Below are 22,560 nucleotides of genomic sequence, written 5' to 3' on the forward strand. Positions count from 1 at the left end.
CGACAGAGCTTACTAGCAGCTTTGCATTTGACCTAAAAATCTGCAAGATACTTCGCACATCATCGTATTTGATGACACGCACGTGGGGGGGGGGGGGATGAGACACGACCCTGGCGATCTTGCGGGTGCGAGCACCGCATGTCGCCTACGCCGCGGGTCGGCCTCGTGCCCCAGATCCCGCAGTATAAAGTTCGGCCGCCTGGATGAGCTGATCATCACAGAAACGCTTGGCATTCCTGGACCAACAGTCCTGCGAAGCCACCTCCGACAATGAAGCCACCCGTTCTCGTCTGTCTGTGTTAGCCTGCTGTCTGGCGAGCGCCTTCGCCGACGGAGATGCCAAGGACAAGGTCGGGGACGACACGGAAGGACGTTCCTGAGTCTCCTCTCCAGGGCCTGGGCGACCGCTTTGGAATCTTCGGCAGCGGCTACCAGCGGCAATATACTCAAGGGCACCGGCCTCACTACCGACCGACTCATCCGATCTACCGGCCGGTGCAACCGGCCCCATCACCGACCGACCCATCCCACCTACAGGCCGCCTTATCGGCCCATCTACCGGCCTGGGACGGTGTATCCTCAGGGAGGAGTCGGAGGACCTCTCACTGGCGGACTGGGAGGATACGGAGGATATCAGCAAGGCGGATACGGTGGACATCAGCATGGAGGATACGGAGGGCATCACCACGGAGGGCAGCTCACTGGAGGAGTCTTAGGACTTGGAGGACAGCTAACTGGAGGAGTCATAGGACTCGGAGGACAACAGCCAGGAGGATATGGATACGGATATCCTCATGGAGTACATGGAGGCCTTATCCAGGGGTAATATGGCGCTTACACTGATGGATTTCGCCGAGGTTATCAGGTAAAGACTGCCGCTAATCATATGCTGTGTGGATGGTGACAGGGTGATGATGCAATGGCTACAGATTCAATTTGATGGTGTCACGTGACTGGACTCGGATGAAAAGTGCAATGTTCATCTGGTTGCTTTTGGGTGATAAGGTTTGTTTGACGTCGTTTCATCTGCCAAACTTTATCGTGCATGCCCAATTCTTATCGACTTAAACACGCTGCACGGCTATTCATTCGCCGATGATTAATATCATATGGAATAAATTACACGCACGTCTGCTGTTATGTCACATTGCCCGTCACGTCCTCGAAATGGAGAGTTCCACATTGTAAGAGGTTTTTAAAACTGAAATAGTCACCTTAAAAGATCATTCGGTGCAGCTCACACCCCTGTCCTTCTTATAACCTAAACCCTTCCAGCTTCTGAGCTACATGCCGGCGTAGATGGGCAGGCTATTTGGTGTAGACTATTGAAAAGTATGCCAGGCATCCATGACATTATAACAGCGCTATTCAAATCCTGCCATTTCATAGGCCATGCAGGGATTAAGGCCAAGCAAAATCTAACAGTCAAGTCGCTCATATCTGGCGTTCGTGAGCAGTTCAACAGGTGTATTCATTGCCTAATTGTGAGTGCAACGGTATGTAATTTAATGTCTTTTGAGCATACATTTACCGTGCAGGTCTCCGTCGATGCAACAGTGACGGCCCGCCGTACTCGGTCCGCGAAATCGTCAGTTGCAGGTCATCGCCTGCGCTGGCCGTAGATCGCCGTGCAAAGCTCTTAAAAACATTACAACTCTGAAACAAAAAATGCTGGGGCACGTTCTTGGTGTTGAAAAACGCGCGCAATAGATGCCCCAAAGGTCATCGAAAATTTAAGCGTGATTGCAATATATGTCAGAGACGTACACACTGAAAAACTTACGAGGAAGGGGACACAAGGGGGAAGGGGGAGGAAGAACGGATCACACCCCACACGCGGCTGGGGGTTTATGTGTTAACCTTCGCCCTGATTCACCGGTTTTCATAACGCGTACCGATAGAGTGGGTTGATGCGACCCCCCGGCGTCTCCAAAGTAATAAAGATACAGCTTAGTGAAGAATGCAATTTAACTGGTCTCATTGAGATCTCGTGATTAACAGCTAGGTACTGGTTTTTGTATTGGTAGCTCAATAATTGACCTCATTATGGCAGGCCAAATGTCAAATGTTCCAAAAAATTGTGCTTTTTCAGCGTCACATGATACCCAAGAGACCATGCCTTCTGGTGGCACAAAAGGTGAACAGGCGTGTTTCTTATTCAATTCTGAGTACAATAGTGTATATTTTATGCATTTTGTTACATGTAAGACAGATGTTTTCATTAATGTAACACAGCCGGCCCGCCGCGCGCGCCCTGCGACATCGTCGGTTGCTGCGCGCCTGCCCTCCCAGACCGTAGATCACCGAGAAACATTTTTTCTAAAGCATTGTGTCATTTATCTTACATGTGGCACATCATGCACACATTCGATAAATACAAATACACATGTTATACAATCGTTACAATGGGCGCTCCAACGATCAAATTCAAAGGGAACCAGCTGCAATGCTTTACCCGTTCGCTTTACGTCGTTTTGCAAACATGCTCCAAAAAGCCTCAACAAATATCTCACGCGTCACATTTCTGTCTCAGGTTTTCCCATTTCCTTTTATACTGGGACAAAGGTCCATTGAGTGTCGCAATCAGCCTTTCCATTGTCTGCCATTTTCAGGCAAAGAGAGAAACTGATTTAGATGTAAGCCAAACCTCCTCTAATAATGTTTTTGGCACACAGCCACATGATTCATCAGTTGATACTTTGCTGTCTCCAGCATCACCGTTAAGTTGTTGAATTCAGTTATGCCCTTGATAATATCATTTTCTAATAAACGCGTTTTTATTTCTTACCAAAATCGTTGAACTATCGGGAAGTGCCAAAGTCTATGCTAAATGGGCCCCCTAACATTACTGTAATTCACCCAATCACTGCTTCCTACAATTATCTTGTGACACAGAAGCCTGTGTTTGATACATGAGTTCTTGTTATCATCTTATGATGTAGCACCCTGTATGATGAACTTAAAGGGAGTGTGTCTAACGTTTTTGGTTTTCTCAATAGGCGGCTGAGGAGAGTTTGGCAATTGTCTGTTTAATTTTGGCTGCTAAATGCACATTTGGGTCTTGAAACAGTTTTGGTTTGTTTATTTTTATCAATCCCATCGATGGCTGTGTATGAAGGAAAGCAATCATACAATATAAATCAATTAGCGGGCACGAAAGGACGAATGCGCTGGCTTATATGTGCCGAGTAACTGCGCGCTAGAGAGATGACCATTATTTTGGTTGCTAAGCAACGTAGAATACTCACATTCCCCAAGAGTCCGGTGCAGCCGATTGATGCAACACTATACTTATTTCTCATTTCAGTATATAGTAGGCCAGCTTGAATTGGTGCGCATTATCCGACCCGCCTTCCCTTACGTTTAGACCCGTACACTCGCAGCCCTCAGCAGAATATAAAAAATCATCGCATTATGGCCGCCGCCATCGCCACGCTCGCAGCTGCTGTCAGCGCTGACTAGCGGCATCCTCGAAAGGCCATTCGCTAGAGCTAACGATACCTTCTCAATGATATCGATGTGTTTAGTACTGAATACTGCTTGGAGCCAACCCGATGACGTCGTTCTTCCATACAAACCGAAGACAATTTAGCGGCCGTAGCAATATCTCGTCAGTGGAGGCGGATTTGTAGACAAAAATGGCACAAAAATTTGTAAATCAAAATCCCCACCATCCTACGTGCACGGTCAAAAATCCTAACTTGATTAGACACACTCCCATTAATGAAGCTTCAAACAGATTCTGGTAAGCATCAATAACACCAAATTACAAAGCACCAGCAAATAACATCACCATGTCATTCTCGTCCACTTGTTTTCCCATTTATGTCCATGCCCCTAAATTTGTAATTTGCAAGCATGATATATACATATTTTGCCCCATTTGAAGCGTGACAAAAAATTTCATGCCACGTAAAAATCTACAATTGGGCTGTTCAGTGCTGCGACAACAAGTGTATATATGTTGGTTTTGATATGTTTTTTATAACGGTTACTTTTCCGTACAGTGTCAATACCTCTTCTCCCAAGTTTTGTTGACGAGCCGCATTTCACCAATCTTCGTACCAAGATGGTTAGAGCATACAATCTCATCGTTGCTTTAGAAAACCATCCTTAGCACCTTCATTCTTTCCACCCACTGCATTTTCAAATCACGGCATTTAGACCCCCTTCCTTTGCGTTATTTCCTACCCACATTGCTTGTATTCTATTGGTGTTCATATTCTATTCTATTCTATTCTATTGTATTCATATTTGTTGCCAGTTGCGATAATTTGGTGCAAACTCTAAGGTCGTCAAAAAGAGTCGTACAACTGTTCACTGAGGCGTCCAGAATGCAAAGTGTATCATCGCAGTGGCCCGATAACTTGCACTCAAACTCTCTATTCTTACTCCTCTTATCTATATCATTAGGATTGCTCTGAATAAGCGACGCTAAGCATACCATCACCAGCAAAAATGAATAACAACTCATTCACCTTGCTTGCACGGCCTTGACAGACGAATGGGCCGTGTAAGATGACCGTCGTGCAAAATGTTTGCTACCGAGCTCTCGTGCAGTATGCTAAACTAGTCGATGACTTCTGGTGAAAAAGTGGCTCGTAATGGCCTTGACCAGCCTCTAACTAACGGAGTTGAACGCCTCCTCAATGTGCGGCCTCACAAACAATGCATTCTTCCAATTCTGCTTAAGGTATTGAACTAAATGTGACATAGATCTAGTATTTTTCCGATCGATCTGCCCTCAATGTAACCCGTGTAACATGTCTTAATCAGCTTAGAAACTACTTGCTTTAATCTGTTGGCCCCGTTGGCGTATCATTAATTGCATTCTGGTCATAATCAAGGACCAAATGCCAATCCCCATCCAGCGTAACTGGAATGTTATTTTCCATCGGGTCCAAAAATTATTCACTAGGCTGGAAAAACTCCGTAACATCCAGATTCGGTGCATGTATACTGAAGACGATCATTTCCAAAGCCTGATTAATTCTTGAGCATGCGATAATGTAATTCCTCCCCCTGTTGTTGCAATTTAGCAACCCCTGCAATCATTGGGTTGCTAAATTAACCATCTAGCTTAGCTGTAAGAATTGGTGCTCCTCTAGCATTGTTCGTGAGCGGTGCCAGTCTCTGTTCTTTCAATACAGTGTAGGCACGACCACGCGCATCCGCCCGGGCTCCCGCAGCGGGCCTCGCAAATGGCGCCGGCGGTGCGTGGCGGCGTCCAGCAGCACCTAGCACCGCACGCGCGCGGCGGCAGAAGCGCAGGCTGCCGCACGCCGACCATGCGTTATGCCCCGCAGTCCCAGGCACAGCGCAGACACCCTACGACACGCCGACTCTTGTTGCGGTCGGCGGGCGGCGGCCGTGGCGCCTCGCCGGCGGGGGGGGGGGGCGCAGGTAAGAGGGGCCACCGCCGCCCCCATTCATCAGCCTCAGATCAACAACCATCGTAAATAGTGGGGCAAACCCGTCGAAATCCTCATACCATAACGCAAGCATGAATACACCGGCTCTTGTCGCAACCACTGGATTGACAATCTAATGATCTAATGCATCTTAAGGCAAAGCACATCGTTGCCACTGACCTGCAAAAAAAAATACAACTACAAAAACAATATTCACCCATCTGCGAATTGTTTGACCAACTTCCCACCTCACCCATCTTCCTTCCAGATAACCATCTAGTTTCAACGTGGGTTTGACTGGGCTGCGCCGTGCAGTACGCAAGGAGACACGCCTGTTTAGCACCGTGATGATGCAGCTCTGTGTAGCCACGCAGCTTACGCGGATTATCCCCTTGTTGGCCGCGTCGTGAGCCGTTGGACAGAGGCACACCATGCCGTCGAGGATCTAGGACATACAGAGCCTCCGGCGACTGCGTAGGGCCTCTGGACAGCGCGATGAGCCTCAAAATATCCCCAAGCACCACTCCCTTATTATGCCAACTGTCAAACTGAGGTTTATTCAGAAAGTAGCACACCGTCCAGCCTGACACTTGTTCTGCAACACATGCAAAGGACTCGTTACCTGGCAACCAACCATACTCAGCGTGCAGCCCTGGGAGCCAGCATAGGAGCATACAACATGAAGCAACGAGAGCGTCTACGACTGCATGCAGCAAGCAACCACCATGCAAGCCAGTGTAGCAAGAGACACCAAAGCACATGCACAATCACCAGGGCATGCACATGCAACATGTCACATTATTCAGGGAAGAATGACTCTGTCTGTGCATGAGCTTCTCACTTGGGCTTGCGACGTTTCTTGGTTGTCTGGAAGTCTAAAGACGTCCAATTTTGTTATTTTGTGTCGGGAAACTGCGTCCGTTCAGCAGGCTATGAGTCTCTCGGAGCCTGTGACCCCTCGGGGCAGAACGGGAGGGGCATGGCCCGTGTCCCCTGGATCCACCACCGGCCCCGAACAGCTCAACAGGTGGGCCCCCGACAACAGCGTAGGGCCCTCCATTCAAATAAGAAGTACCCATGACCCAGTGTGGAGACCCACCGAAAGTTTGACTGCACCCAAGCAGGTTATCAAATGCCCCAGATCGGAGCATAGGGCCCTCCATTAAGATAGTAAGTACCCTAAAACCCAATGTGGGAGACCTCGAACGATCGAGTGTCCCGAGAGGGTTGAAAAATGGGGCCCCATCAAAAGTGTAGGGCCCCAAAAGCAACGTCTACGGGCGGAGGGCTCACAGAGAGGTGGAGTTAGTGCTCCAAGCGCTCTCAGTTGCAGTTTCATACCACTGGACAAGCAGGGGAACTAACATATTTCACTTACGTTGGCGGGCGTTGCCCTCGGCCCTTCAGTTGCCCTCGGCTCAACACTGCTGCTTAAAACAAAACCTCAACGCTCCCTGGTAAACATCTGTATTCACATTTTGTCGCGTGTCCAGGGAGTTATTCATTCTTTCCAAGCTTCATGCACTGTGCGGAGTCAGACGATGACTAGAACATTTGGCAAGACCAAACACTCAACGTTAAAAATGACAGCAGTCTGCAAACAACACTCTGTGGCACCCTCAGTCAACATTTGCCCTGACTCTACCAGGAGTTGATTGGGTGTCTTCTCAGTAAAAGCGCAGGCAGGCAAGAAGGCAAGAGGGCGCATTGCAAAATAATTTCGCAATTAGCTTCGATGCGCCTCCTGCTGGATATTTATAACGAAACTTTTTCCTGATCGCACTCATTAAGTGATTGTCCCTGCCCCAAAAGGCTTCCCATCTATTCGCTCAGAGCAAGGAGAAAACTGAACCCAAAAAGCATGATTTCTGTCGTAACACAACGCTAACGCTTAAATTTGCCGTTCTGTTCTTGCGTTGTCTTCCTCTCTATCATGTCCACTAAAACGCTGTAATGATGGAAATGCCACTATGCAGTATGCAACTTCAGTTAGACCGCGTTTTGGCCTAAAATCGGTAACTTTACAGCACAACAGAGAAAATCGGACAACAACGTTGCCAACGGAGTTAGGGAGTATGCTGTGACGTTCCGCCTACCAACTTCGAGATTAATTTCTTTGGGGGCAGGCCCAGTGCCATGAACGGGCCATTCATTCTCAAAACACTGCGTGGCGATCCTTCCGGCCAACGTGTCGGCATTCGATCCGTACAGATTGTGACATGAATGCACCAGTTTTGCCCTCAAAACACAGAGTGCTTCACATGCCCCCGTCCACGCTCAACACTGCCGTCGATGCCTCCATAACCCTCAGGCGTAAAGCGTTTTGGTCATCGCAGTTGCACGTTGAGCGCGTTCGTACGGTCCGACTCGATCATGGCGCCAGCAAAACACGCTGACGCCGGGGATACGCGCAGCTGTAGTTCGAGTTCAATCAACAGATGGCACCACCCGGCCGAGTTCTGAATGTCACCACTAGATGTCACCCTACATAATGCTGCACGCCGCACCGCCACACAGGGGGAGACAAATGGGGATCGTCTTGCCTCCCTTGGCTTCCTTCTGCTTGGAGCCTCCATGTGCTTTGTACTTGCCCTTTGCCTTGAATCCCGTCTTGGTGTTGCCGTTCTTGTGCGATTCTTTAGTCTTGAACTGAAAGGCATCGTGACGGTAAAAGCCACACCAGTGAAAGTTGGTACACGACTGGGAATGAGGTATCATCCACTGCCCTGTCCTCTCCTTACCCGGCATCGCTGTATTGTAGTCGTGAGCATGTGCTGACTGTCAGCCCTGAGTTGACCTCACGGCCACCCCCCCGCTTAGATTTACTCCTGAACACTCGCAGGGGCCTCGTCGAATGGCCTCTAGGTGGAGTGGGAGTCGGTGCTACAACCTCCTACCTCTGCGCTTAAAGTAGACAATAGTGTTTTCATAGTGTTCTGACGTGGAAACCATGAGTGGAATGCCTCCAATGAGGAACTTTTTGCACGCAAATTCCCCATACTTAGCAACGGTGCAACTAGTAGCCAGCTCCAAGCCAAGGCTGGCGTCCTCTTTGCCTGAAACACGTTAGTGCTACCCAAAATGTATCCCTGTAGCCCTATTCACGTAGCCCTATAATGGTCATTGACGGACGAAAAGAGTTCAGCACAGCCAGAAGCAGAAATGTCAAATGGCGGAGCGGGGCCCTCTCCCCCTCACCGGTCTTATACCCATATCCGCTTCGCTGCAGACACACTTTACCACATACATCCAGGGTAGAGGAGAGCTTTGAACTAACCCTGTCCTTGTCTCGCTGAACGTCATGCCGGTACAAAAGCACAGTCAGCGCATTTGTGCATGTATGCATGACCCCATTACGCGGTTGGGTACAATGGGACGAGTCTCGGGTCAGCAGGCAAAACGGGCTGGGCACAGCACACTCTTCCAACTCTGATTAAGTCCGTCTCGTCGCATTCCAATGCCATCACGGGGAGGCTTTGCCCAGCTTCTCCGCGAAGAGCTAGAAAAAGCGGACAGTTGAGCGCACTCCGTTGGCTAGTGAGACGCGGCAGTTTTAAAAACAGGCATGCCCCATGGCGACGGTGACTGGCGTTTCCGAGCGCTGCCGCTGCTCGGTCGGAGCTCTCCGTAGTGGAGGTACCTTGGTCTCGCAGTCGGCGTCGTCCGGCGGGTAGTACACGCCGGGCGTAGCGCGCTGCTGCTGGTCCTGCGAGTGCGCCACCTGGGGCCGCTCCGCGTCCGGCCCGCTGCCGGCCGGCTCGGTGACCTGAACTGACCTCGAGCTGACGTCACGGCGCCGCGGGCCGTCCGCGTACGTGCCGTCCTGGAGCGCCAGGGGAGGGGGGTCGTCCGTCAGACATAGTGCCGACCTGGCAACTGTTGCGGTCGGGGGAGTCAGCTCTGCTGCAGGAGAGCAGCGCTGCTATGTCTGTCATGTCAACCGCAGCAGGGTGCCACTAACTGAGGCCTATGGTCTGGGCAGTCAGTCTCTGCTGCAGGAGAGCAGCGCTGCTGTATCGGTCATGACGACCACAGCGGGGCATCACTCACTGAAAGCAGGCGCGATGTTACAATTTGCGTGACTCAAGTGCAACTTCTGAAAAAGTGGAGCTGGTGCAGCTTGTTGTTTAAACGTGGTGATGAACTCTGGTAGCTGACGCACAACTTAATGCATGTACGGGCTTGTGTAATTGATATGCTGAATCAGTTTGGACGAGACGACCCTGTCGAGTTTACCACAGTTTCAGGTTAGTTTAGTTAAGGCAGCAGGAGGCTCACAACATCAGGCTCGATGTGACTCAGAGCACCGTAGACAAAATACAAGCACGTCCTCGCAAACATTTGTACAGGCGCTAGGCGTAGTTGGGTTGCACGCGGTCTGTTTATTTAGGATCCAGCGTTAATCGATTATGCTCTTAACCACCAGTCCTACGAAAATCAATAAAACCTCTACCACTTGGTGAGCACGCGACCGAAATATCCCACTTTTAGTGCCGCATAAGTCAGTTCCAAAGAAAACGGCAACAGAATCCCTTCCCCGGCTCCAGCCCCACCTGCGGTCCGGACGGCACCAGCGGCCTCGGCGCTCCGTCTTCCCTGGTCGTCTCGGCGCCGGCGCCGTCGTACCCGGAGCGGGTGCGCTCCATCTCCGTGGTGACGGTGCGAGTGTGGTACCGCTCCGCCTGCGGACCCGGGTAGGGCGTTGTCGTACGGCGAGGGCGGGCCGGCCCAGCGGTGCCGGCGCCGCCTGCGAGCGCGTCTCGTGTCGCTCGACGCAGCTCTCGGTCCCAGCAGGCGGCCAGGGCCGACTGGCGGGGCCCGTCGAGCTCTGCTGGCGCATCTCGTACCGCTGCAGGCTGCTGACGGTGCTCTCCGGGCCGGCCGGCGGCCAGGGCTGGCTGAGAGGTCCCGGCGGGCTCTGCTGGCGGGTCTCGTACCGCTCCAGGGTGCTGACGCCCGAGTCGGGGGCGGTCGGCGGGCCGTCCGGGCCGCCGGCGCCATAGTTTGTAGATGTGGTAGTTGATGGTGGTGTTGGTGGCCGGGCTGCTGCGGGCGGCGGCGCCGGCACCCGGTCCAGCGAGGACGCCGCCGCTGGAGCGCTCCGTCACACCGTCATGTGCGTGAGCTCAGGCTCCCGCGGCGTCGGCCGCGGCTTGGGCGGCACCGCCGGCGGCGTCTTCAACCGCCGGCGGCGCCTGCACCGCCGGCCACGGCTTGGACAGGACGTCGCGGATGTCGCGAGGCGTGAGGTCGGGATGGGGCGCTGCCGGCGCCGGCTGCGGGCTGACGGAGCGCTGCTTGGAGCTGCGGTACTGGTACTTGGTGACGCGCATGTGCCCGGCCGGCGCCGGCTGACTGATGTCCGGCACCAGCAGCGACGGCTCGTCCGGCAGCCCCGGCGACCGGCTGTGGCGACAGGGCAGAGAGGTGAGGGTCAGTGCGGTCGCCACCCCAACCACGTCGAGAGAGAGGGAGGAAGATGCCACACATCAGACTGCAGATAAGTCTCGCCGCTATTGGGCAGGGTAGCCTTTGGAGAAACGGGATGTGTGCCATGTCCGCATGGCCAAATGGTACGCAAGCAACGCTGGCCTAGCTGAGTATCGATATCCACATTCCAATGGTCCACTTTGCATATCATAAGAACGTTCTCAAAGCATGCCATCGGCACATTGTGGCATATTTGCTGCATGCTGTTCAGTCAGCTGTCGCTGCGGCGTCCCCGCCGCGTGCGTGGTATCGTTGGCGACGTGTCGCGTGCGCGGTATGCTCACCCCTTGGAATGGGGCCGCGGAGCTGCATCTGGAAACAGGCCGGGCAACAAGTGAGCTCCAGACTCGCACGATGTGCTTGATGTACGCCTGATGATGTGATATCTCTGATTGAACCGCACAGCCGATGCAGCCTTGGGAGGGGCCAGACAATCGCATGGTCGATGCAGCCTTGACCGGGCCAGACAATCGCGTAACGGACACTATGGTAGTGAACTATGGGTCCTCCGATTTGGCTGGCGAGGAAACAAATTACAGTGTTCATTTTCACGCTACATGTTCAATGATGGAAGTGCCCAGCAGAACTGCTCCCATCTCTTGACTTACTTGAGGCTGTCGTATTGTTTGAAACGTCGATTTGATCAAGCAGGCTATCCATGTCCACGCCATTTTCCTTCGTTGGCGTCGTATCAAATGCTGGGCCTGGAATATCGCGAATGTGCCGTTACAAATTTAAAGCGTATTTAACGTCGTTAACAATTCAGAACTCTGGCCAAAGATCGTCATTTTCCCTTTCAATGATCCGTGAACTAAAGTACGGATCAAATCTTTAAACTAAACCCTACAGAGGTAAAAGTGTCATAAGGCCTCCTCGCTATGTGCGCGCACCACTGACTCCCTGGTTAACGACCAGAGGAAACGATGTTTTCGTGCGGTGCAAACAGCCGATACCTTGCGTTCACAACTATCAAACATTGCAACCGCTGGCAGCACAAGCTACCACGCAGGTCAAATACCTTAATCAAGGACACTCTGTTGTTTACTGCTCACCTGGGGGGAGGACCGCCAGTTGGCCGGTGCTGCTAGAGTGAGAAGACTTGTACATCTGTCTGGCGACCATCTGTCTCTGGAAAGAGGTCAGCACAGGTCAGGCTCCGCCGGCCCACCCGAACCTAGCTTACAGTGGAGGTCAACACGACGCAGGAGCATTGGGGCAGCCAGGGCTAATGAGCCGTCATGACGCATAGTGTGAACCCGGCCAGGTGATCATGCTGCACCTGCTGTGAACCCGTCATCATCGGCGCTTTTAGTTCCAACACGATGTACGACAAGTGCCCCGCCAGCACATCGCTACCACCCAAGGCGCTACTACGCGTTATATGACCTCACTGCCATCAGTGCTAAATCCCACCACGTGCTCATCAACATTGACATTACGGACGTGCAACAACACCTGGGGCGGCCGGCGGGCGGTGAGCCGACACGCCGCCAGCGTCGAGTTCGACGCCTGGTTCCGTCGGAGTCGACGGCAAACTCACGCCGTCGCCAGCGCGCGCCGTGCGCTGGCTGCGCTCCTCCACCGTACGCGTGCGCTGATCGGGGCTGGTGTACTCGCAGCGCTCGTGAAAGTCCTCCGAGCCTGGCAGCGCGCCGCCCTGGACGGGGGCGCCGCCGCGGGCCGGCGGGCCGCCGCCCTGCCCCGGCCCCGTGCTCTCGTTCAGGTCCGACAGCAGTGTGTCTGCAACGGCAGACCGGCCGGATCGTGCTACTTATGCGACTGCAGGGACTGGTGGGTGCTGCGTGTGTGGCTGTTGCGAACAGATTTCCAGATATTACTCAGCAAGCAGTTTTGGTTCGATCTCACTCGAGGTATCCCTATCGGCTCCGACCTTTCCAGTTGAGAAATGCTTGGGAAAGCTCCAGAAGTTTGTCAAGATATTGGCAAAGGGATCGCCAACCTATTCCAGACTGTTTCCTTTTTATTTTCGGAAGGCCGGGTCGGGTGTTCGAGCGTCGGGTCCTCAACCGGGGTGTCCGGTGAGCTCACCAAGCGGCCTATGGCGACTCCACCCTGAAACATGTCTGATCCCAATGGTGCTCTGATCTGATCTGATCTGATCCCAAAGCCTTTCCCCCAAATGTCCGTCAGGGAATTCCAAGCGCTCCCAGAACTGCCTATGGCGATTGCGCACTGAAGAATGGCCTCATCAGGCAAAATCCCAAATACGACGGTCAAGGAAGAAAATTTAAGAAAACCTAAAATTTCTCCAAGTGATAGCCGGTGATAGCCAAGTGATAGTGATAGCAGGAGCTCAATCGAAAAACCTTGGAAAATCCACAATAATTTTTAGTCCAGTTTGCAAAGCTTGGGTTTTCCCAAATTTTCCCAACATTCCCCTATATTCCCAAACAAATTGTTTCATGGGCAAAGATATGGAAACGCTCCATGAACCATGTGTGAGCCAAAGCGAAGTTTTCAGTCAGTTTATTTTCATGCACAGTTTTCAGAAACGAATAGTTCATTTTTACATGTGTCACAGCAGATCTAACCTTTTATCACATGCTTTCACCGCTGCTTTTGCATAACACAACACCACCGTCTGCAGTCGTAGATGCAGAAGCATGCTGTCACCGAAAACTTTTAAAAATCGCTAAGCCTGATAAGCACCGCCTCGAGCACAGATTATCCCTGCGGCCGTTGGCTTCTTACAGGCGCGTGCCGCGGCCATGACCACCGGTCCCCACCCGCGCGCCCGGTGTGCAGGTCACGGCAGGCCACCGCGCGCCCGGTGGCCTGCCGTGACCTGCCACTTCCGCCACCGGCTTACCGAGCTGCTGATCCCAGTTTTCCGGCCTGCCGGGCCGGCCGGTGACACTTCTCTCCTGATGCCGGTACTGGGAGCTGGTGGTCGACGCCATCCTGTTCGCTCGCCCCGCCTGCGAGACAGAGGGCGTGCGGTGATGCAGGGCGCGGCGGACTCTGCCGGCAGGCGCTCCCTCAACGGCGGGACGTGCGGTGATGCAGGGCGCGGCGGGCTCTGTCGGCAGGCGCTCCCTCAACGGCGGGACGTGCGGTGATGCGGGGCGCGGCGGGCTCTGTCGGCAGGCGCTCCCTCAACGGCGACGGCTGATGGGATCAATCGGATCGGATTCAGAACTTGGAAAACGGCAGGCTGAATGGCAGCATGAATTTGAACGTGCTGGATCAGATGGATTAAGGTCGGGGAAGCTCAGCCCGAGACCAGCTCAGCAGCCCAGATGGCTTCTCCTAGTCTTTTTAAGGCGTCCGCCAGCCAGTCCGCTGTGAGTTAAGGCGTCCGCCTGCCAGTTCGCTGCGAGTTAAGCCAGCTAGAGATGGAGGATCCTGGTTATCAGCTTGGTTACTCCACACCGGCTTCTCCAAAACGGCATCCAAAACTAGTCCGCCATTTCCATTCATTGACGACATTGACCGGGGCCATTCGACCCGGACATTGGAAAGCTGCACCTAGATTAGGTACCCCCGGCCCCTGCAATGGCTGTCGCGACTGGGATCACCTGTCTGCGCCCGATGTGCCCCCTGTAATGCATGTTATGGCTGGGATCGCCTGCCTGTGCCCAATGTGCCCCCTGTAATGGATGCCTCGGCTGGGATCGCCTGCCTGCGCCCATGACGCACGTCCGCGCCCGAAAACATTCCCACCGTCAAAACACGACCTGCTTAAAGAGCTGACTAACTCAGCCGACCGTCGCCACAGAGGCCCAGCCGGGTCCCGGATCCGCCTACAGAGTGACTGAATCTGCCCACGGCCCACTGACGTCACAGAGGCCTGGGTAGGGTCTAGCCCGCGATTCACTGTCGAAGCTCACGGAAGGTAAAGCCCACGGCCCACTGACGTCACAGAGGCTCGGGTGGGGTCTAGCCGACGAGTCACTGTCGTAAGCTCACAGAGGGTAAAGCCCACGGCCCACCGACGTCGCAGGGGCTCGGGATTATCTAGCCCATGGAAGGCAAATCCCACGGTCAGACGTCGCCATCAAGCACGGTTGGTCTGGGGCTGTCGCCATCAAGCACGTTGGTCTGGGGCTGTCGCCATCAGGCACGGCTGGCCTGGGGCTGTCACCATCAAGCACGGTTGGTCTGGGGCTGTCGTCAGCAGCGCGCAGTTTGAGCGCCATGACAGCATCCCCCAAACGCGCTGGGCGCATCTGCGCCTGTAAGTCACTGTCAGCGGATGTGTCATGTCAGGAAAAAGCCAAGCTTGTTTCCTGGAGCGGGCGCCGGCCCAATCACATGTTTTACAACTGCTCCGTGAGATAGCACATTATGTTGGGCTTTGAGCCAAGTGCCAACGCTTCTCCAGGCGTGTGGCGCCAGTATGAGAACAGTGCGATAACCATTTTACCTCTGCGGCAGAGCCAACGCTATGTTAACTGTATATGAATCTGACTCGCAGTGCAAAGGTCTAGTTTGCCGGTTCAATGCTCGGCGATAATTTACGCACCAGACAGCGGAAAGAGTTACTGGTTTGTTCGCTTGAGCGTGACAGGCGGGTAATTCTGTGCCGATTAATTGTGCCAGAATGAACAATTTCATGACTTCATATAACCAAAAGTAGATTTGCGTTTGCGTCAAAACGCCATTGTGGACGGATGGAGTGGATCGATTGTCGCCGTGCCATATGCAAGCAGCCCCTTATCGTCAAGGAATGTTGCACTTACAGGGGGCAACGCCCATTCTTTCTTTTCAGTCCATAACTAATGATCGTTACTTCCAAACGTTTTGTAACGCCTCAAACCTAGCGTTACTCAAGTATACGCAAGCTCAGGAATTACTTCAATGCAGCTGGGAGATGTGTTTTACGCGCGCCCCTAAATTTCATATACAGCTGTTACATCAAAATACACACCAAGCACCACCAAGGGCAGGGGACCCAAGAGTGCCAGCGATGCTACCCGTCACCACCAAGGGCGTAGGACCCAGGAGTACCACTGATGCCACCCAGCACCACTATGGGTTTGGGGTCCAAGAGCGCCGCCGATGCCTACCTCTGCCGGATGCTGCAGATCCCTCTTGCCCGTCCGATGCACCGCCACCTGGCAGCCCCAGCCCGTCTCTGGCTCACGCGCGCCGAGCGAGCAGGGCCCAGCCCGCCGCCGGCACCCACGTACCAGGTCAGCCGACGCACCAGCTGCCAAAGTCAGCCGCTCGTCAACGAATCCAAATATTGCCGGCGACGCTGGCGCCGGCGGCGGCCGCTTCTGATCGACGCAGGCTGGCGGCGGGGCGGATTTAGCTCGCTGTGTCATAGGGGAAGGCCACGTCACGGCCTGCGCCGGATGCGTGACGTCACTGGGATCTCAATGGAGCGCCGTGGCGCAGCGTACACGCGTGACGCGCCACGAGTCACGCGCTTCTAAAGTGATGTAGCTGGCTGTGGACCGCGCTCCTGTGTGATTACGCTCTGACCGATTTGATAGTCTTTAAAATGAGCGCCTTTGAGCTTTCCTAGGGTAATCAGGTGGCCCGCCTCGATAATCGAAGCCGACAGATCAAACACACGCTGGAACGCACAGGATGAGATGCATGGTGAAGGGATCGCCAACTAGCGATCCCTTCACCCAGCTAGCCCGACTGCAGGAGCTAAAAATGGTTCCCAGGTTTTGCCCCATGAGTCTATATCATTAAAATCTTCTAATATGAGTGCAGTATCACATTCTGAGTATGGCGATTGCAGGTATTATTTACATTACTATTTGTTGTTCATAAACAATAATTATGCGAGTGATATCTTAAAAGCTTTTTACAGCGATCATGCTCCTGAGCTCCTTGATAGTGACGTAATCTAAAGTCGGCGGTTTTGATTCTTTACCCGTAAATTCCTCGCCATGGTGTCATAAGGCTGGCACGCGCGAAACACCTGGTGTGTAGAACACAAGGCCACCATAACAAACTTCGACGATCACCGCAGTCAAGTCAGTTCTGAACACCTCGCACGGTCGAAGATCTCTATTGATCTCTCCAATTCAACACAAACGACGCCCAAGTCTTGTTGGCTCGCCTTGATCAGCAGATCAGCGTCGGCCATGCATGCGAGGCTGCTCCTCGATGCAAGTCCCTCATGCATGCATATTATTAGCATGCAGTAACAGGGAAGTCTACAGAGCAGACTGGCGCGTGCCAGCTGAGCCCCGCGGCCCGTGCGGCATATCTCCGATGCTCCGCTCTGTAAGTTGGTTGTAAGTTGTATCTCCGATGCTCCGCTCTGTAAGTTGGAGGTTGTAGTTTTCACGTGGGTGCGGGCCGCTCTCACACAGACCATAAGCCGTACGGCGCTTCTCTGACGTCATCTTTTCAATTCAACGCCAAATCACGGCCCATCGATTAACCTGCAAGTTCAGAGGTGTAAACATTCGGCCACTTAGCCGCATGAACTGCCGGGAGATCCAATCACCTCTGCTATATTTTCTGGGTTTAAAATCTGGTCAGCACAGTGACTATTACGAGGTACTAACCATGACTATTTTCACTGCGCACAAGATCGCTTTGGTGGATTGTGATGTGACACTGCGCACAAGATCGCTTTGGTGGATTGTGATGTGACACTGAGCACAAGATCGCTTTGGTGGATTGTGATGTGACACTGAGCACAAGATCGCTTTGGTGGGTTGTGATGTGACACTGAGCACAAGATCGCTTTGGTGGATTGTGATGTGACTCTATGCATGGCTTCAGCTTCTGGGGCTGTTTAGTCTTAACCAAACACAACGGAGAACACATTGTCTTGTGTTGGTGTATGTAATGGTGTATTGCAACGTACCTTATTTATACATATGCTCACTTATCCCCATGTTTAACTCATTAAAAGAAATGCTCGATCTCGTGCAACAAATGTCCCTGGTGCATCAGCACATCGTATATATACATATGTATATATATATATATATATATATATATATATATGCATATATTGATTTAGCAAGCAGATTTATGATATATAGATATATATATATATATATATATATAGATATGCATATCAGATTTAGCAAGCAGGTTATTCCTTATACTAGCTTTGCTGAAAAATCACAGCGGACCCAACATTTTTAATAGTTTTGGCGTCAACTCTGATGTTGGTCCCAGCAGTGGAAATGGAAAAGGAAATAGAAAGCATTTCTAAGAAAAGCAATGTGCTTTACGTTGAAAAATGATGGCTAGTCCTCACTCCATCCAGCTGTCAAATGGGGTGAGAAGTTTTTGTCTCGTTACCTACGGTGGTAATATTCTTAATGCTGCATGGTGCAAGTAAATTATGGTGAGCATCTTCGACCAGCCGCAGCCAACCGGCCCGTCTCATGTCCTGGTGACCGCACCGGTCCCCAGGAGAAGTGCGATGTAAATGGTTAACACTTGCATCCTACACGCCAATTCACTGCCCTGTTTCTGACAAGGCGTAAAATAGAAAGTGCCTTCACGCTGGCAGTATATCTCCAAATGTCATGGAGGAGCTTTCCCCGTGACTTCACCCACCTGTAAAATATTGTTCCTAGGCTGATATTACCAGAAAGTCCATAATCATCTTTAAAGTCAAACTCCCACTGTTACTTTTCAGTTCGTTGTCTGTGGCAGGTTCCGCAATAGCAAAATGACGCTACCATATCGACTGTGGGTGACGTCACACTGTAAGGAGACATCACCCACTCTATCTGCAGCAGCGAACCGCGAAGTTTCAGACCACCGCTTTAGTACATACCTGTTCATGCAACGCGGGACCTTTTTGGGTCTAACTTAATGTCGGCAGCAGCTGGACCATACATCTGCGGCCCTGTGACCCCCCCCCCCCCCCCGTTACGGCAATCTGGCGTCCCGTTAGTTGATCCAGATAACTGATCCAACCTGGGCTGTACAAGTGTGTAGGCTACCAACGATTTGCCAACTTTACACTGACCTATTAGCCCACAGACCTCCAAGTAAGTTGCCATCATGCCCCTTACTCAACAACTTCCACAGCGCATACAACACCCGAATCACTCTCCGATATTGTCACATCTGATTTTCCATACGCTTCATTCCTCCACACGCTCTAGTTGCTGGGACCCAGCGTCGATACCTGATATTTCGCTTGCGCTATGTTAGCCCGTGCCATCTGACAGCTCTCACTTGCCATCTGACGGTAGTTTACTGCGATCTTTTGCTCTCACCTGTCATTTGACGGATCGCACCTGCCATCTGACGGCGACGTCAAGACGATACCAATGTGTGGCCTCCCTGCCGGTTTTCAATGACGACACGTCTGTACTCGTACGCTTGCATTGTTCTTTGGAACACCTTGATTTCTCGCCTGCAGATGCATGGAGTGATGCGGCGCCATTCTCCCGCTACAGCTGACTTGCTTAGCCTAGCCAGCCAGCGTTCCAAAAGCCGTTCTCTCCCAAACCGGCCGTTGGCACACCGACGCCGAGTGATCGCAGCTATCTCAAAACCTTTCACTTGATCTACCTTGTGAAGTCATATATGACATTCAGCCTATCCAAATTATATCTGGGAAGTTCGATCCAAGCCCATGCATTACATTTTTAATAGAGAAAATCGCCCTTTGGTTCCGAAGATTAGGAGGGAGGAAACTGCGCTCCCTTGTAAGTGTAGTTCATGGATGCATATCCGAGTATGCTTGTGTCAGTCATTATCAGCTTTCTGTGATAGCTTACCAATCTTTCTTTGTTTGGATTGGTTATCCTGGTGGTACCTTTCCACCCAAGCACCACACCAAACGCAGTCCGTGACGGTGAAACTTAAGTCTACTCCGCCCACCAAAACAGCCCGCACTGTGCACGCGCGCCACAGCTGTCTGTCACCATGCTGCGCGTCGGCGACCTCTGCGCCCAGCCCAACATGTCTGTGGTTATCAGCAAGCCGTCGTTGTAGAGCACCAGTGCCGGCGCCGGATCGCCCGGCGCGCCAGCAGCGTGACTGACGACCGCAAGAGTTGCAGGCGTTTATCACCGAGTCGTCCGCCTGAAGGACGTGCGGTCGCCGAGTTGGCAGATGCAGCCACGCGAACCAAAACATGCTGCCAGAATTAGACCAGGCGAACTTGTCAGGCAGGTGGCCGGTCCAGGGCTGTTTCGGGGTGAGATGGGCAGACGTGCCAGCAGGGTTGTGTTGTTGCCATGGCCCAGACAAGTTTGTGAGTTTGGTCTAAAATGAAGAGCCATGGCCATGCACTTTATGATGTGCAACCTTTTTATTGCCATCTTCGGGGGCTTGTGGATTACGAAACTGTAGGGCACAAATGAAGATAACTGTCCACCTTCCGCTATAAGCTACAAGACAACGTTGCTAATTTCCAGAACAGCCCCCTGCATTCGACGCCAGACAGGTTCCCGACGCGTTGCTATGATTCGAGGAGACACATTTTCACAATTCAAAGAGGTCCTTCAAAGAGATCTCACGCGCAGTTCGGCACGATTTGTTCCATCTCTCCGCGTCAAATACTGTGAAATATCCGACACATGTTCATCTGTCATCTGTATCCTCCGCCGTGCTTCCGCCGCTAGTTGAATGGGCGACCTTTTTCGGGTCGACCAATCCAATACTTGCCTAGTAAGCGATGAAAAAAAAACATATTTCCGGCAGCGCAAATTGGCAGAAATCTTGCTCAACAGCGCAGCAGCCAGGCGCGTCGCGCTCGTCCGTCGGCTGCGTCCCCCCCCCCCCCTCCCCTCCTGCACACACGGCGGGCACGCAGGTGGCGGCGCTGGCTGGGCCGCCAAATCACCTATGAGTCAGGCGCTGTTGTCTTTGGAGCGTGCCGGCCACCACCCTCACCTTGGCAGGGGCTCAGCCGGGGGGCGAGGCTCGCCCCTGCACGCGTAGCCGAGCTCGGCGGCCGCCATAGACGAGGCGGGGCCGACGTCCGGCCCGGCATGTCGGCCGCCGGCCGCGGTCGCGGGACCCAGCGCCGGTGACGACGGGGGTTTTCGGGAGGGTCAGGTTCCAGGTGATGCAGCGTCAGCAGTCTACAGCCACCGTTGCCAACTGCGGCGGCTGTACTGGGTCATGGGGATGTACTCCTGGTACGTGTGGTAGAGGCGAGGTGAGTGATAGTTACTCTCCGTGATCAGATGACTGGAGTGAGCAAAATTCTTATGGAACAGGAACTTACGCCGCATTCCACTTCCATATCTCGGAATGCTTCCCGAGCAGCAGCATCCACCAACAGAACGCAGAGTCCAAAACGCGATAGAACAAGCTCCTTGAGCCGGGCTCCAACCGTTTCCGGCGACTGGACGCGCCTCTGCACCCCCTCCCCCGACAAGCCGGGGGTCCAGTCCGGGACCATCGCGCCGGGGGTCCGGTCCGTGACCGTGAAGGCAGGATGTGGTCCGTGACCGACACGCCGGGAGTGTCCGTTACCGTCGCGCCGGGGGTCCGGTCAGGGACCGACACGCCGCGGTCCCGGCAGGCCCCTGCACCGCCCGGCGCCGGCCCTCCGCTGGCGTTCGGGCGCCTCGGTCAAGCCGGATGCCACGCACGGCCTTGGTCCAGCAGCGGTGTGAGGCTCCGGCGCCAAGCAGGCCGCCGGGTGTCGTCACACGTGGCACAACTTCTATGAGGCTGTCACATTTACCGCAGCTGCGACTTTTCTCTGGACGAGCAGGGAGGGAGAGGGGCAGCCGGCGTCGTGCGGATTCCGCCGCCTCTGCACACTCTAACGTCTTGAGAGCAGGAGCGTAGGAACATTCAGAAAGTGGGAGAACCCTTGTTGCGATCAGTTCCTTCCATTCATCGCAAAAAGGTCGTTGAATTTACGTAAAAGTGTAAGAGACGTTTACCCTTCCCCCCCCCCCCCCCCTCCCGCCCGGTTTCTACGCCTGACTTGAGAAAGCCAGCGCGTGGGACGCTGTGATGGCGAATCTTGCGTGCAGCCTGGCTGCATCACACCGCCTCTGCCGTCGGGGTCGCTCCCGTCCGGTTGGCTGGCTGCTGAGGCGGGGCTTCATCGGACGGGCTGCCCCGCGCCGGCACGCGCCAGCCTAGTGGTGCGCAGGGCAGACCATGGAGCCGAGCCTCGCCGACCCCAGCGCGGCGGGCCGAGCGCTCGCGCTGGCTGGACGAGACGACGGAGCAACTGCTGCGCAAGTGCGGGGCGCACGCCGACCTGGCCATCGACTGTGCCAAGACGTACCCGTTCCACCCGGTCGTGCAGTTCTCAGAGAAGCAGCTGGCCTGCGAGCAGACGCATGCGGGCCGGGCGCTGTGGGAGGCGCCACTGATGCGAGCCTTACCGGCGGGCCGCGCCGCCTGCCGCTGCTCGCCGCTGGGCCGGCTGACCGTCATGGCCGCCACCCGGCTCGGCCAGCGAGGTGGAGGCGCTGGGAAACACCCGACTCAAGGAGCGCGTGGAGTCAGATCGCGACACGATGCTGGCTCGGTGCACGATGTCAGCTCGGCCCCGTCCTCTGGGTGCCGGCCGGCACGCGAAAGGCGGCGGCCGTTGAGGAGGGTCAGGCTGAAAGACGCAGCGAGCCCGCCGGACCTGGAGACAGAGCCCGCCGGACTGGGGTCAGAGCCCGCTGGTCTGGGGTCAAAGCCCGCCGGGCTGAGGTCAGAGCCCGCCGGACTGGGGTCAAAGCCCGCCGGGCTGAGGTCAGAGCCCGCTGGTCTGGGGTCAGAGCCA

The 22,560-nt window shown here is 53.8% G+C and overlaps 2 protein-coding genes across 2 annotated transcripts; both read right to left on the minus strand.

The window, feature by feature from the left end:
• Nucleotides 1-7,827: 7,827 nt before the first annotated feature.
• On the minus strand, nt 7,828-10,079 carry LOC119095875 (uncharacterized). Its single transcript, XM_037218737.1, has 3 exons — nt 9,965-10,079; nt 9,052-9,234; nt 7,828-8,060 (listed from the first exon to the last, which is right to left on the minus strand). The coding sequence occupies exons 1-3, from the start codon at nt 10,055-10,057 to the stop codon at nt 7,896-7,898; spliced, it is 441 nt and encodes a 146-aa protein (XP_037074632.1). The 5' UTR covers nt 10,058-10,079; the 3' UTR covers nt 7,828-7,895.
• A 436-nt stretch (nt 10,080-10,515) lies between these two features.
• LOC119094913 (uncharacterized) lies at nt 10,516-15,993 on the minus strand. The gene is made up of 8 exons (XM_037217823.1): nt 15,932-15,993; nt 13,732-13,840; nt 12,442-12,641; nt 11,954-12,029; nt 11,510-11,605; nt 11,186-11,213; nt 10,607-10,817; nt 10,516-10,563 (listed from the first exon to the last, which is right to left on the minus strand). Exons 2-8 carry the CDS (start codon nt 13,820-13,822, stop codon nt 10,516-10,518), a joined length of 750 nt encoding a protein of 249 aa, XP_037073718.1. The 5' UTR covers nt 13,823-13,840; nt 15,932-15,993.
• Nucleotides 15,994-22,560: the final 6,567 nt, after the last annotated feature.

Source organism: Pollicipes pollicipes, unplaced genomic scaffold (genome assembly GCF_011947565.3).
Source record: "Pollicipes pollicipes isolate AB1234 unplaced genomic scaffold, Ppol_2.1 Scaffold_4219;HRSCAF=4965_pilon_pilon_pilon, whole genome shotgun sequence".
Taxonomy (NCBI): domain Eukaryota; kingdom Metazoa; phylum Arthropoda; class Thecostraca; order Pollicipedomorpha; family Pollicipedidae; genus Pollicipes; species Pollicipes pollicipes.

What these genes read in the sequence shown, in the direction of transcription:
- LOC119094913 (XM_037217823.1), bottom strand. Translation starts at nt 13,822, where the DNA reads ATGGCGTCGACCACCAGCTCCCAGTACCGGCATCAGGAGAGAAGTGTC. An exon ending in AAACAATACGACAGCCTCAA is followed by an intron (nt 11,214 to 11,509) that starts GTAAGTCAAGAG and finishes GCCTGTTTCCAG; the next exon opens with ATGCAGCTCCGCGGCCCCAT. An exon ending in AGCCGTGGCCGGCGGTGCAG is followed by an intron (nt 10,564 to 10,606) that starts GCGCCGCCGGCG and finishes GTGCCGCCCAAG; the next exon opens with CCGCGGCCGACGCCGCGGGA.
- LOC119095875 (XM_037218737.1), bottom strand. Translation starts at nt 10,057, where the DNA reads ATGGAGCGCACCCGCTCCGGGTACGACGGCGCCGGCGCCGAGACGACC. An exon ending in TGGTGCCGTCCGGACCGCAG is followed by an intron (nt 9,235 to 9,964) that starts GTGGGGCTGGAG and finishes CTGGCGCTCCAG; the next exon opens with GACGGCACGTACGCGGACGG. An exon ending in ACGCCGACTGCGAGACCAAG is followed by an intron (nt 8,061 to 9,051) that starts GTACCTCCACTA and finishes GATGCCTTTCAG; the next exon opens with TTCAAGACTAAAGAATCGCA.